The following is a 15,970-nucleotide window of genomic DNA, read 5'->3' on the forward strand; positions in this document are numbered from 1 at the left end:
AAATAGTTACTGGGGGGACGATGGTTTTAGATTCAGGAGGAGTGGTAAATGAACACGACCACACGTGTTGAATAACATGGCGAAACTGCGGTTTATTAAAAGAACCAACTTCCGGTGAAGAACAAAAACAAATGAATACAGTAATACGATAGTTGGGAGATTACCAGCCATATTCAAACAAAAACAATCACAACACTCTCCCTTAATCTACCAACTTTACATTGCATTTTTACAATTAACCATACCCAGAGGAATAATGCACTTGCGGTGTGCAGTCACATTAAGTGCCTTAGTAAACACATCGGCAATCATTTTTTCAGATTCCATGTAATTGAGGACAACCTTCTTATGCTTAACAAGTTCCCTGATGTGATGAAACTTCACTTCTATATGCTGAGTGCGAGCATGCAATCCATTGTCAGAGGCTAATTTTAGTGCACTCTGGTTATCATTCCATAAAAGAATTGGCCCCTTCCTACCACATAACTCAGAGAGTAACCCCTTCAAGTAAGTGGCCTTCCTACCTGCAGAGTCAATGGCAATATACTCTGCCTCGGTTGAAGACAAGGCAGTTACACTTTGTTTTTTACTCTCCCAGCAGATTGGTCCACCAGCAGACACAAAAACATACCCAGTCACTGATTTTCTGTTGACGTCATTAGCAAATGACGCATCAACAAAACCACAAACATCCGGATTATTCTCAGTCCTTTGGAATTCTATTCCTGCATCAATTGTTCCTTTTAAATACCTTAACACTCTTTTCACACACTGCCAGTGTTCATTTCCATAGCAGTTGTTGAACTGGCTGAGGTAATTGGTAGCATAGGATATATCAGGCCTGGTACACACTGATAAATACAGTAAACTTCCAATCACTTGTTGGTAAGGTACACTATCACACGTTATCGATTCACCCTTGGTCAGTCGAGTGCCAGGAACCATAGGGGTTGACACAGACTTACATTCTGCCATCCCCACCTTACTCAGCAAGTTCAAAATTACCTGTTTTTGGTTCAACTTTACTTTACCATTACCCATTTCTACCCTCATTCCCAGGCAATCCACGACTGATCCTAAGTCTTTTACCTTAAAACAAGAGTGGAGCTTTTGTTTCAGTTTCTCAGCTTGAACTTCATCATTAAAGAATACAAAAAAGTCATCAACATAGACACATATTATAACCATGGATGCACCATCTCTCCAAAAATAAACACAAGGCTCATGTTGAGATTTCTTAAAACCAACACTTAATACGACTTCATCCATTCTCTCATACCAGGAACGAGAAGCCTGTTTCAGGCCATAAATGGCCTTCTTTAACTTATACACTTTACTTGCATCTGAAACAAAACCTTCCGGTTGGTACATGAAAATGTCTTCACTTAGTGAACCATTCAAAAAGGCTGTGGAAACATCCAAGTGATGTATATGCAAACCATGAGCAACAGCAATTGAAAAACACAATCTTAAGTTATCATGTCTCACCACAGGAGCAAAAGTGTCAAGATAATCAATACCATAACGCTGAGAGAAACCCTTAGCTACCAGGCGAGCCTTAAACTTGTCCACTTCTCCCTCCCCATTCCGCTTCAATTTAAAAACCCATTTGCATTGCACTATATTTCCACCCTTAGGTCTGTCTACAAGATCCCACACATCGTTTTCCTGAAAAGAACTGATCTCTCTTTCCATAGCTTCTTTCCAATGAATTTTATCAGTACCATTTAAAGCCTCGGTAACTGATGTAGGTTCTACCTTTTCATCACATGCTAAATATAACTCAAAACCAGGAAATTCCTTCCTTTGCCTTTCCCTCATAGGATACCTCCTTTCACCTTCATCGACATTATTTCCAGGATTTATTTGCACCTCATTTGCTTCCGCAAAAGACAGATTTTCAATATCATTCTCTGCTCCATGAATGTGATTGACATTGGCATTTGTTTCACTCTGACAATGAACATCATCACTGACATTACACACTGAAGTAAATGGCAAATCATCATCTAAGTTTACAGGCACAGGCATACTGAAAGAACCCTTCTTCCCTTTACCAATAGCCTTGATTGCAGTGAAACTATTTTCAATGAATTTAACATCACGAGCAACAAGAATTTCTCTCGGGTTTTCAGGATTAAGCAAACGATACCCCTTGGAAGCTGAAGAGTAACCCACAAAGACCATTTTCTTGCTCCTAGGATTTAGTTTATCCCCCCTTATTTCCTCAGGGATTAGAGCATATGCATCAGAACCAAACACCCTGAGCTGATCATAGCTGACTTTCTTACCTGACCACAGGACCTCAGGGACATTGTCAGGGACACTCCTGTGGGGGCTTCTGTTTAATAAGTACACAGCAGTGTTAGCTGCTTCTGCCCACATCTCCTTAGGACTTCCTGCGTGAAAGAGCATGCATCGCACTTTCTCCAGAATGGTGCGATTCAGTCTCTCTGCTACACCATTTTGCTGTGGAGTATACCTTACAGTTCTCTGATGTGTGATTCCTCTGCTTTTAAAGAAATTCTGTAACTCATCACTCAAGAACTCAGTTCCATTATCAGACCTGAAAATTTTCAACCTTTTACCAGTTACATTTTCAGCCATATTTACAAAATCAATCACTCTCTGCTTGGTTTCAGACTTGCTCTTTAAGAAATAAACAGTCGTTCTGCGAGAGAAATCATCTATCAAAGTAAGAATGTACCTTGACCCACTCCATGACTTTACATTAGAACCAAAATCACACAGATCAGAGTGAACAAGACCTAGTACCTCATCTGCCCTAGTACCTCCTTCCTTGGGAAAAGGATTTCTGTGCTGTTTTCCAAGAACACAAGCATTACAATCATCAGCAGGTTCATACTTGAAATCAATGCAATCACTTAATTTGTCCCGCAACAATATCATATTTTGCATACCCAAATGACCCATTCTTTGATGCCACAATTCATAATCATTAATATTGCACACAAATGCCTGCTTTGATTTAACATCCAAACGGTATAACCCATTACTCGTTCTACTTGCAGTAGCTAGTTCTGTACCATTACAGACAAAGTCATCATCATACATTTTACAACCCTTTTTATCATAAACAACAGTGATCCCTTTGTCGGCAACTTGACTTACAGAAATCAAATTTTCTTTCAATCCAGGAACATGCACAACATGTTTAAGTTCACAAATGTGATCACTTACATTTAGGTTCACAGATCCAACACCTCTGCTTTTAAGCTTACCGTTATTTCCGACAGTAATCTCAATATGACCGTCAACGTCACGACAATAATCATGCATACGGTCTTCATGGGGTGACATATGCACGGATGCTCCGGAATCTACAAACCAATCTGAGTCACACGATGCAGCCGACAGGGCACACAGAAGACTTCTCAGCGGTTTCCTTTTTTCTCCTTTCTTCTCTCCCTTAACCTCGGCTCTGTTCTCGTTCGGATCCCTCTTCTTCTGCGACTGCGGGCATTGTGTTTTAAGATGCCCCTTTTCACCACAGTTCCAGCACTTCCACGCCTTCACAACTGATGAACTCCCAGCCATGGTCGAAGAGTTGTACTTCTTGCCCTTGGAATACAGGGCAGTGGTTTCGGGAGCACTCGCATTTTGACCGGCACTCACGCTCTTCCGGTAGCTTTCGTCTAACAAAATCGTCTTCACACGATCCAAATTTAAGACATTCTCCCCACTCGTGATGGCCATGACAAGATTGTCATACGAATTTGGCAGCCCCTGAAGCAACATTGCTGCAACAAAGTTTTCCGCCATCGGCTCACCGATACCCTCGAGCTTGTGTGCCAACATTATCACCTCGCTGATATAAGTGTCCATGGTTTCGAACTTTTCTAGCCTCATTTGGCACATAGAACGAAGCAGGGATACATACCGCCACTTGCCTTTATCCTCATATGCCTTGGATAAAGCATTCCAGGCATCCTTTGCCGTTTTAGCTGGCCTTACATGGGGATATACCACAGGCTGCACCATAAGGCAAATGTCTGCTAAAGCTTTCTCGTCCCTACGTTCTTTACCTTCGCCATTATCACTTCCCTGGACACAACTCCACAATCCATTACGACGTAAATAGTTCGTCATCGCGAACGACCAGTCATAATAGTTTTCCCGCCCAACGAGTTTTTCGAAACCATACGCCTGCGAAGTGACCTGAGATTCTTGCATCTTTGCTACCACACGGTTTACCACAAAAATAAAGAAATCTGAATTCAGCAGCGCAGTGGAAAGTGCGATGGGCCCATAACCTGTTGTAAATAGTTACTGGGGGGACGATGGTTTTAGATTCAGGAGGAGTGGTAAATGAACACGACCACACGTGTTGAATAACATGGCGAAACTGCGGTTTATTAAAAGAACCAACTTCCGGTGAAGAACAAAAACAAATGAATACAGTAATACGATAGTTGGGAGATTACCAGCCATATTCAAACAAAAACAATCACAACATAAATTAGCATAAAAGGTAGCCTGTGCATGGAACATTTAAAATTAGGAAATTTTGTACATCTATCTCTGACTATATTTTGGAGGATCAAACCAAGGATTTCACTAAGTTGCTCTTTGTTACCCACCTTACAGCCTGGCTCGGAGGAGTTGGGGTCCCTCCATGACCCAGGCATACAAATTTGACATCTGTCTCCCTCAGAGAGTGGTGGGCAGACACAGCGTCCACTGACAGGGTCACACATGTGACCATCTTGATTGCAGGGCTCACATTCTGAAAAAAAGTATTTTTACCATCAGATACATCTTACCTCTATAGATATCAGTAACCCCTTATATTTCCTTTTTTCTGAATATCACACTTCTATCCTCTATTTAATTTTTATGTTGTCCTTTTTAAATGGAATGGTAGGCAATGAAATGATAGATGAAAAGTTCTCGGGCTGTCCACCGAGTAATAGAATCCTTCTCCGCCGACGTTTCGATGTCCATCAGGGGCATCATCCTCAGGGCAGCTGAGTGTCGAGACATAAATTCGAACTTCATTTATAGGGACGGCCAGGTGGTCAGGTGCCGTGTGAAGCCACCACGTGGCCGTCCCTATAAATGAAGTTCGAATTTATGTCTCGACACTCAGCTGCCCTGAGGATGATGCCCCTGATGGACATCGAAACGTCGGCGGAGAAGGATATTATTACCCGGTGGAAAGCCCGAGAACTTTTCATCCAACACCTACGCCGGGAAAACACCCGATTATATTTCAATGAAATGATATTTTGTGGTCTGCAATCAACGTAGAGGAGTGAAATAAAAGGTGATAATCATTTCATATTGTTCAAGAACGAACCCTCTTCCTGTAAGTATATTAAGAACACAGCGATCGCTACTTGTATTAAATCATTGCATTCCTTCCAATCATGGGCGTACCCAGTGAGGAGCAGAAGGGGGCAGCTGTCCCCCACTAGAAGCAAAAATTGCAAATGTCTTAAAGGAAAACAATATTTTTTCGAGCAAATAATTTTGAAAACTAATAAAGAGCTGTTACAGTCACCTAAAATGTTGATGTCATTCACCTTTTCCATGCTTAAATCTTACCGACAACTTGAACAACCATGGCTTGCCCCCCCTAGTTTTGATCCTGGGTATGCCCTAGCTTCAATTGCATCATATTTCATGAAATATTAGTTCTTTATGTACATATGGGTGTCTTAACATTGTTCCAATCCCAAAATTGGACAAAATTAAGTGAAATTCTAAAAAATTATAATTATTTACTATGTAAAGCTCTGCAAAAGCTGATAAGGTGGTATTAGAGATAAAACTATGACTTTGTTAGTAGTTAAAATGCCAAAGAAAAATGTTTATTTATAATACATACAAAATAAACGTTTCAAATTTTCCTGGTGTTGTGTAAAAATAGATGAAATAAAGAAATCGCTAAAAAATGTAGTTTTTTTTCGTGAATTAGCTGTCAAAGAATGACTTTTCTTGAATAAAACTAATCTGCTGGTGCAGGTAAAAATTAATTACGTAGTTTGACTTACGCTTGCATCCTTGTTCAGAGAAGCCGTAGTATCCGGGGAGGCAGCGATTGCACGCGGGTCCTCCCACGCCTGGCTTGCAGGCGCACCGGCCAGTCTCTGGGTCGCATTCAACTCGAAGCCCTGTACCGCCAGTGCTGGAGCCAACGGCGTCGCAATTGCACTTGCGACAGCCCCTTCCAGTCGACAATCCCCAGTAGCCAGGCTGCAAAGGGAAAGATAGCAAGGAAATTTTAGTCCCAAATGACCAGTGAATGCAAACACGATATTTTGGGAGACCAGCCTCACCACAAGAGCGTACTATGGAATTCTCATGCAAATTAATTAAAGAAAAAATCGCTTATAACGATCACGCATCTAACGAAATCCCGACTACAACGAGGTGAGTTTCCGATCCCTTGGACTTCCTTATTATCGCCAATGTTAATTTCCCTGCAGGTACCGTGTTTGGATAGTACGATATCCCTGTAATTATGAACTATTCTTAGGTCCCTTGGGGAATTACTTCCTCTTTTACAAGGAAATTACGGAACTTACTTATCCGTTCTTACCTAATTAGTCAGTTGTTCTTACGTGTGGTCATCACCACGTAGTTCTACTACTGCTGGTCTTAAAATCCTTCCTTTTATAGCCATTAGATGGAAAGGGTGGTATATCGCTAAAAGTTACGGATTTGTCGCTAAAGACTATTTACGGCATATTAACCGGATATCCTGTGATTTATAGGGCAAAATCCTTTAATATGGATATAACGAAACCCAATTTATAACTAAATAGAATGTGGTCCGGTAAAATTCGTTATAAGCGAGTATACTGTGCATTTTGTTTATCAGAAAAAGCTCTTACTCGTAAAACAAATGAAGCTCTGAAGTCCATAGCATTAAAACCTACACGAAAAATCTAAGACACAAACCTTTTCCATAAAAAAATTATAAGCTAAGAAATCTATATTTTCAAATTTTCCTACGATAAACTGTGTACACTACGTAACAAAAATTCATTGAAAAATTCTTTAAGCAATATTTCTGGTATCCCCTACATTAATAGGAACATCGTTAATCCCAAATTACTATCAAGAGCACTATAATCCTTTTCAAATATCTTTGCGACAGACCCAGCCGTGCAAGCTGATATTGTTTCGTGCGGCGTCGCGGCAGGAGGTGGGACCTGCGACTTTGGTGATGTGGGATGGGGAGAGAGGCGGGCGTTGCTATGTTTCCTCAAAAGACTTTGTCAGTGCATGGAAACGAAAGAATGAGTCAAAAACCCTCCTCCCACTTGGCAACACAGCTAACTTACTTACGAACCGTACACCACGGAGCTCTGAAATAGACTGAATTTCCTCGAGGGAAGGCTGCGCCTACCGCATTTTGGTTGGTTTTCAGGACGTCACGTGCCTTCCGCCCTCACCCCTAAAAAAACTTGGGCCTGCCTCTCAGTCGCAAAGATAGTTGAAATGAACTATAGTGTTCTACTAGAATTCATAGCTTAAATTTTTAAACGGAACTGTTAAATACTAGTGAGTGAAAGGTGGAGGAAAAGGGTAGAGTAAACAAAGATATAGGAAGGGTATTGGGGGAAATACACACGCTATAATACAAAAAATAGATACTTAAAAATTTACTTACCAGACATTGATCGCACGCTCGGCCGGCTACGTTGGGTTTGCAGAGACACTGTCCGCTCACAATATCACAGGCAGGGGAATCGGACCCGTTCTTATGACAACCGCATCCTGCAACGAGAAAACGCACAATAATTAGTACATACACGAGTAAAACAGAAATAAATTAAAGTGATGAGCACTGTTAACGTTCAAAATGATAAAGACTAAAATAGTTACACACAGAATAACAAATAATTTCGTAACTTTCTTTCAAAACTTAACCTGCTAGGTTCCATCGAAAAACTTCGAAAAATATGCTTAACAAGTCATATTTAAGTCTTAAAAGTTCTACGAAATATTTTTATGAAATTAATCAAGAGTTTTGTTCGAGTGTAATCGTCTACATTAAGGGTCTCCAAAATACGGCCCGCGCACTGGTATCGGATACTTCAGTAGACGTTGGTATCGAATACTTCAGTAATCGGCAAATTTGCTATCCGGCCCGCGGGACGATTCGGAACTTGGAATGTGGCCCTCGTGGCCTAGTAAATTGGAGACCCCTGGTCTACATTATATGACCCGTCCCTATAAAACAATTTCCAATCAGTTTATTTCACAATATTTTTTAAAAAGATAAACAATTTTAATGACTGCAATTGACCGTATACGGCACATTGCCCCAAACCCAAATTTCCCGACCGCGAGCGACCTAGCTTCACTTATTGCTAGAGTACGTCTGTCTGTAACGAATACACATGTCCACTGGTAATGCAAGTTCGCTTGCAATGGACGAGCCCTACGCTTGTAGGTACTCATTTTGTCACAGCTTCTTGCCTCCCAAATACGCTTCAGCGCGAAGGCGCTTGAAAACGCTTCCAGTGTACGACCAGCCTTATGGCCGTTTTACACGGGGCACGGAATAGGGTGGTTTCCTATTATTTTTTTATTGCCTAAATCGAAAGATTATTACTCCTGGAGTACGTATTTCACGCTTTTAGATTTTTAAATGACGATATCTATTTTTCGCGATCAAATGAAAAGTGAAAAATTTCAAGCGCGCGAAAACGCGACGCGTAAGTAGGAATGAAGGGAAAAAGTCCGTACGACGCATTTCTGGTTCCCCCTCCCGCCTGGTACGTGACCTTGATCGAGGCTCTGAGCGCTGATAGGACGCAGGATGCTAACGGGTAGCTGAGTACCTTCCTGTCTGGTAGCGCATGGCTTAAAAAAGGTTTATTAATACCTTATCAAGCGAAGAAAACTTTCCGACCTTAGCCAGTTTTAATAGGTGATTATTAAGACATGTTTCCCTGAGCTCTGTGACTCATGCATGCATTGGTAGCCTCTGACGATGCATAACTCCTATCCTCTCGTGTAGAAACTAGGTCCCTGTGACGTCACGTGGAGTGGAATCGCATGGGCGCCAATCTGGCCTTTTTCAAATGAGGATAAAATTTGACCCTTGCCATTCGTCTAAACCGGTATTTCAAAAACCAAATAATTTGTGTATTATGAATACACTACTGGTGGGTAACGAATCGCCATCAATGCCTTTTGTTTTCTTTGATGAAGGAAACTACCCTATTGCGCAGGTTAGAGCTGCATTAATTTCTAAAATGGCGTGAAATTGCTCGAATGCATGAACGACATTAGAACAAGGGCTATTTTTCCGTCTCGCATCCATGCATGTGTTCTAGCAATTCACCGCTTAACACGACGCAATTTTGATTGCGCCTTGGCACGTACGTCAGATTGCGCAATAACGTGCCCCGTGTAAAACAGCCTTTAGTATTGTTAACCAGTGATGACGATGATGATGAGAGTTAATCCTTGTAAATTTGAAAATTAAATTTTTTTAAGCAAAATCACAATGTTAAAAAATACCCTTAAAGTGATAAAGGGAGAAGATTGTTGACCAAAACGGATAGAGAGGAGAGACCGAAAAGTTTACTGGAAGAGCACCCGACTAATTTTTATCCCTTCACAGTCGAAAAATAGATCGACAGACACCACTCAACCCAAACAAGCACTTAACAAACTCGTTCCATTAGCTAACGCTTCAAACAAGTGAAAATAAACGAGGTTGAGAGAGGACGCAAGCCAAGAGCCGGAGTAGGGGTTAAGCTTGAAACGTCAAAACAACCACGAAAAATGGATTTTTGAGGAGGATTCCCGACATAGGAAGAGAGATATATTCATTTGTTGAGTCATCGGATGAACCTGAGCGAGTAGGCGCGTGAAGACAACTGTATATTTACCAACGCCGCAGCCAGGAACAATGGACCAGTTGCAGAAAATTTGTTATGCATCAGATTTTCATCATTTCCCTTTATTTTTTCCCGTAGGATACGAAAATGTCAATTTTAAAGTCGAACAATGAATATAACTAATAACTTCAGGCTTTACTTTGTGAAACCTCTCCTTACTTCTCGTACAATGAATATTAGCGCAAAATATTAACCTTAAAATATGTAAAAAAAACAATTAAGGCGTCTGATTGGCTGATGGCCCGAATGATGTAGAACCACTTCAAAATATCGTGAAAGACGCCCGTAACAGTCGATCTCCGCTGTATTTATAATAGACCAGCTCGCTGTGGCCACTCCTATCACTTAATTGAACCAGTGGCGTAACTAGGAATATGCTTTGGGGGGATGTGAGGGGATAGGAAGGGGACACCACACCTTATAGGAAAATTTTGGAAAAATGACGTACCTGTAAATAAATTTTACATAATTTTAGCACTTAAAATGTGGGTTTCTTTAAAAGGTTACGTTAAAATTTACTATTAGTCAAAACTAGACAATGGTTTTGAATATTATTTTTATTTATCTGAGTCTTTGGGGGGGGGGGGGGGCGGATCCATCAACTACCTATCAAATCCATTTGGAGCCTTTCTACTTTTCCTTTGAATTCAATGTACCGGTGTGTTTTATACTGATTTTTTTGTCAAAATGTTAATGTAATTTTTTTAAACCCTGATACCATTGAAATTCATAGTACCTCCTCAATCCATCAGAGGAAAAGTGATAGGTTTTCACAAATTTGTGGAAGGCAGTTTCCCATAACACCATATAAATTGTTAAACAACGACGTTTTTAATATTTTTCGTCTAATTAAATTTTCTACTACCCTCCCAAATTCTTTATAAACAATATTAATAAATTAACTGGGAAGGAATTAAGTATTTTGAGTAAAATATGCAAACATTGGGTCAAATTGACCCACTCAGGCATAATGGGGCGTAAAGATTGGTCGAGCATGCTTGTGTTTAAGTTCAGTTTGTGGTGTGATTCTGACATGTGCAGTTATAATTTCAAGCGTTCCTTTAGATTCCCTGCGATCGGCGTCGAATTAAAGAAGTTGATGGGTTAAGATCTACTAAATTCAACAGTGAAACGGTCATTTTTTCCGCGATCATTGAAGCGATCACTGGAGCTGTACCTCAAAAGGGGATCGGATTTAAAATAACCGTGTGATTCGGGCTTTACTATGAGATTCTTCTCTCGCAGTCGTTATTTTTTCCCGCCAAACACACCGCATTCACAAACAGGCGCCCGCCATGTTCCACTTCCAACAATCGCTTTTCCTTCCCGCTTCACATATTTTCCTTTCGTCACGGTCTTTTCTCATGCTTATCAGAGTGCGTTTCGGCTGAAAAAAAAGAAGAGCGAAAAAAAAGAATCCCGTCACACTCCGAGGCCATGCCACATTCATTCTTTCGCCTTCAGAAAACAGCGCCGGGTGTCGCGACACTGGTCCCCGTCACATAATGACAAGCGGCTGGGGTCATGCACCCTCTTATTTGGCATAACACGACGCCTTCCATCAGAAAAAATCTAATAAGGAGATAAAAAGAGCGAATGAAAAAGCAACGATACTAAATCTTGGCCTCGGCATCAGGTTACGCGGTACATAAATCTATTTCTAAAGACATTTTCGCTCCAGTAAAAAATGCCGCCGTATATCACTGAGGAGAATCCCGAAAAACATCTTGATAGTGGAGTAAAAAACGCTAACTTCCATGATAAACCTGCTAAAAAGAAATCGATCTAAGAAGAAGTAATGATAATAAATACCAAGATATTTTCCCTTCGTGAATTTTTCACACAATTAACTGAAAAGCGTGGTGTCCATGTGCATCAGTCGGAGAATCAAGTGGTCGAATTGACAAAGAAAAGGGTATGTTAGCCCAATCGCTCCCCGTTAATTCACTAGCAATAAAACCGTACCTGCGGAGAATTCCCAGATACTTTTGTCACTTGGGACAAATTGGGTATGAAGTTTATGTTTCGTTAGGATAAAATTTAAAAAACACGAGAAAAATGTACATGAATTACGCTTCAATGATCTATTGAACCCCTGGACGAAGTCCAAAGAGCAAACCGGTTACTACGAAATTTAACCGATTCCTACACGAAGTCATAAATCATAAACCACGCATGCTACGATACGCCTATAATGGAGGATGGGAGTTTAAACTTTGAATCGCGGGATGCCCATGGGCAAAATCGATTGAAAAGACGGCGATAAAAATGTTAAATTAATCCGCCATGAATAAATCAATAGGTCGCCAGGCAACGCATATTCACCCGCGCCTCTGAATAGCCCGAGTGTAAAGGATCTGAGGGGCTAGACACGGACTTGCCCACCGGTGCTGAGTAATTTATTTCAATTGTATGCGTCAGCCTTATCGGCGTGCACATAAATTTCACGGCCATCCGACCACGTGCCCTCGGGAGTCGTCGAGAATTGCCGCGCGGTCGTGGCCATTCTTAAAGAGGGCCGCATTCGACTTGCCCTAAGGGCGCAATCTGACGAAAAAAAATGAACGGGGGCGAAGCGTGTCGGTAGCGCACGAGCACGGGGTCCAATCGGTTTGGCCGAAGTTAAGGTTGTGTGCGGACAATAAGATTTAAGGCAAATTACCAGGGCCAACAGCGTAAACTTCATAAAGTAAAAGCAACGATTGGTCTCATGTTTTTATGAGAAATTTCTGCACAATATTGCATTTAAAACATAGGATTATCATTACAGAATGGTGCGGTTACAGTAATTCATAAGAAGATAGTAGGGATATTTCAAGATGTTGTTTTGGAGATTTTTTTCTTGCGGGGGGTAAATCAAAAGCGTTTATAGACGTTGTTTTGTTTTTTTACGTAACGTATTCCCACTTAAAAACTGAAATTTGCGCCATCAAAATTTTACATCTCAGAAAATAGAGACGTAAAAGGTCATTAATGTATAACACATAAAATTCATGTAAATTTTGACTGTGGTGTAATGTACATCATATGAATATTTCAAGATGATAGCTCACGTTTTTTTAATTGTTATACGCCACGAAATTGTTATACATCAGTCGAGTGGTACTGATGCGTCCTCTTAACTCTTTCTCCATCTCTCATAACAAAAAACAGCAGCAACGAAGGAACTAGATTCCAAAAGTTCGTAAGTAGACCCATAGCACTTCCTTGCGGAACTAAAGCGGTGAACGCCTTTAATGCCGAGGCTGACGCGAACAAAATATTTTAATAAAATTGTCTCCAAGCAAACCATGTTTTTAACAGCTATGCAGTCTCTAGCGATAAAAGTATCTAACAAATCATGGTGCGGCGCTGTGGCTGGTAGAAAAACGGGAAGCGAAGTGAGTTATCTATGTTCATTTATCTTTATAAGACAGTAAATTAAGGGTCGATAAAGCTAAAATATGGAAAACAACTACGGAGAATGTTAAGTAACTGGAAAAATGCATACCGTTTAGCTCCTTTCCCGGATCACGTTACAGCAAAAACAGTAGTAGCAAAGAAGCTTGATTCTACGAGCGGAAAATAAAAGTGGACCCATAGCACTTCCTTGTGGAACTCGTGGCAGTCAACGCCTTTAACTTGGACGCCGATGAGAGCAACTCACTTTCCTCTCGATTCCCAAACGCGAATCCAGATTTCGCATTCCCGAGTGACCCAGAGGGAATGACGCCATCCTTATTCATGAAAATCGAGTCAAAAGAGATCGATGAGATAAGAATAAAAACAGCTGGAGGCGAGTGAATTCGCGAGCTGGCCATTTCAATTCGCGAGCCGCAGTACAAGGTGCCTCTGTCGGAGGGCCTCCCGAAATAGCCAAGAGGGACACGTGCTGTTGGTTGGGGAGGAAGAGAGAAGAGGCTCCCTGGTGTCTGTTAGAAAGGAACACCCACGCTCCCGTGAGGCCTTAGGGAGGTCACTGGCCTGCGTTTTGGGAGCATTAAGCAGTCATGTACTATTTCAAAGTCTGTGAAACAATAAAAAATGTATATTCTTGGCTTCCTACCAAAGAGAGTGCAGAGCAAATATTGTAGTAAATAACTTATGTAAATGAGTTATAAATGAACGGATAGTGAGTAGCTTTAAGGTACGCACTTATATTGTTAAGAAATAGTCATTGTATCACTACACGACCAATATGTATCTATAAGTAAAAGCAAAATGCATTCTTATTTGATGGTAGCCTTAAAAACGTTCACCTGCAAAGCTACCTAAAATTACTCTACATTGGTAATTGAAATGTAATTTTCTCCATGGAATAATAAAACTTATTATTACTGTAAGTCGAACATATTAAAAATCCGGGCACCTAAAATTGCTGCTTTTGATGCGTACATATAAAAACCTGACATTTAAGAATGCTAAATATGATTACAAAAAAATTAACCACATGACGATAATTTCTTTCACGAAGTAAGATTTGATAGAAAGAAATAGAAAGGAAAATATTTGCAGTTCAGGAAAAAATCCATAATAACAAAAATAATATAATAACTTGCAGGCACATTCAATACAAAATAGATAATTACAAAAAAGATACTCTTTTCATTCTTTGAAAAAATTATGTCTAATTTTTTACCATTTCATAACATAACAAAACATAAAAAATGCATGTACCTTAGTCGACAAAGGCAAAAAGGTTTGGTGCTTTCTCGGTGCATTAAGTGGGTAAACTTTTCGCGGGATTCCCACCGTGTTAAAAATTTCATTTCTGCTCTGACGTTTCGAGCTCTGACTCGGGGCTTATCCTCAGAACTGCTGAATGTCGAAAAAGATTTAACCTAGCAACCAAAAACAAATCGAAATTCAGTATCCCTGAGGATGAGCCCGGAGTCGGAGCTCGAAACGTCGGCAGATATGGAATTCTTTCACGAAACTTGTTCAATACTAAGAGACCTAGTCTGTAACCAATTCGAATTGGCAAAAAAATAACTCATCCTTTTTATCTTTACCAAAGGTTCTCTCTCGTCTACTCTTTTGGCAAGTAAAATTAGAAACTCTCAAGTCTCACGAGGGTGGATAACATCTGATGACTTCTCTACTCCAGACAAAGACATGAAAGGGATGGGCGTCGAATACCTATTATATATTTAAACCTTTTTCGATTCAATATAGTTCTGATCGAGAAAAAAATTAATGGACACCATGGTGTAAGGTAAACTGCAGTAAGGTAAAGAAATATTCCGTTAACAATTATAAACCGACGGAAAAGTGAATAAAAACTAAAAATTGGCGTTAATGACTGATAAGTCGTCAATGATTCATGAAAAGAAATGAAAATCTAGAAGTCTGCATTGCTACTCGTTATTTATGTGGTCGCCAAGATTAAAGTTTTCGTTTTCACGGTACCAAAGTAAATGGAAATCAGTGCATCGTTTTGATGGAGGGAAAATGGTCATCAGAGCACGAATTAAATCTTTATGCGCCGGATCCGATAGGATAGCCGAGTATGCTACGTTTTAACTGACGAGTCCAAATTAGCGTCTCCCAATTTTTCTATTACAGAAACTTCCCACAACGGGCTTTACTAATCCTAACTTCGTCATGGCTCTGCCAAAACAAATTTCTTACATGTGCTCCCCATAATAGGTTTGAAGATATCGTAAATCAATCCCAGATATTAGACCCCATGGGGTAACCAGGTTCAGGAGGGTCCAAATCTATGGGGAAATTTTTTGAAAAACAGGGTACAAAGTAGAGGATTTTAAACTAATTTTAACACGTTTCATATTTGAAAAAACTTCATTTTTCAAAGAAATATATTGTAAATTCATGATTTTTCAATAGTTTGTTTTCTTTCTTGAAGCAAAGTAATTGCGTTTTATTATTTCTGGGGGGGGGGGGGGGGGGGGGCGGACCCCTCTGGACCTCCCCCTCGCTACGCCACTGAGTAGACCCCATCTAATACCTCAGAGCCGGCCTTAAGGCGGGGCGACCGGGGCGACTGCCCCGGGCCCCGCGCTTTGGGGGGCCCCGCGTTCGTGAAAAAAATTAAAATATACGATAGTTTGAAAACGCAATTTCAACTATTACTGTATTGTTAA

At 40.5% G+C, this 15,970-nt stretch overlaps 1 protein-coding gene across 1 annotated transcript in view; it reads right to left on the minus strand.

Moving 5' to 3' along the window:
* Positions 1-15,970, minus strand: part of LOC124168700 (laminin subunit alpha-1) — a 229,995-nt gene that overhangs the window by 50,952 nt on the left and 163,073 nt on the right. The window contains exons 13-15 of the mRNA XM_046546967.1: positions 7,643-7,749; positions 6,018-6,219; positions 4,602-4,747 (exon numbers count right to left, since the gene is read on the minus strand). Of these exons, the coding sequence (XP_046402923.1) occupies positions 4,602-4,747; positions 6,018-6,219; positions 7,643-7,749 (455 nt within the window). The remainder of the gene's footprint in view (positions 1-4,601; positions 4,748-6,017; positions 6,220-7,642; positions 7,750-15,970) is intronic.

The sequence above is a fragment of the Ischnura elegans genome, chromosome 12 (genome assembly GCF_921293095.1).
Source record: "Ischnura elegans chromosome 12, ioIscEleg1.1, whole genome shotgun sequence".
In the NCBI taxonomy this organism is placed as follows: domain Eukaryota; kingdom Metazoa; phylum Arthropoda; class Insecta; order Odonata; family Coenagrionidae; genus Ischnura; species Ischnura elegans.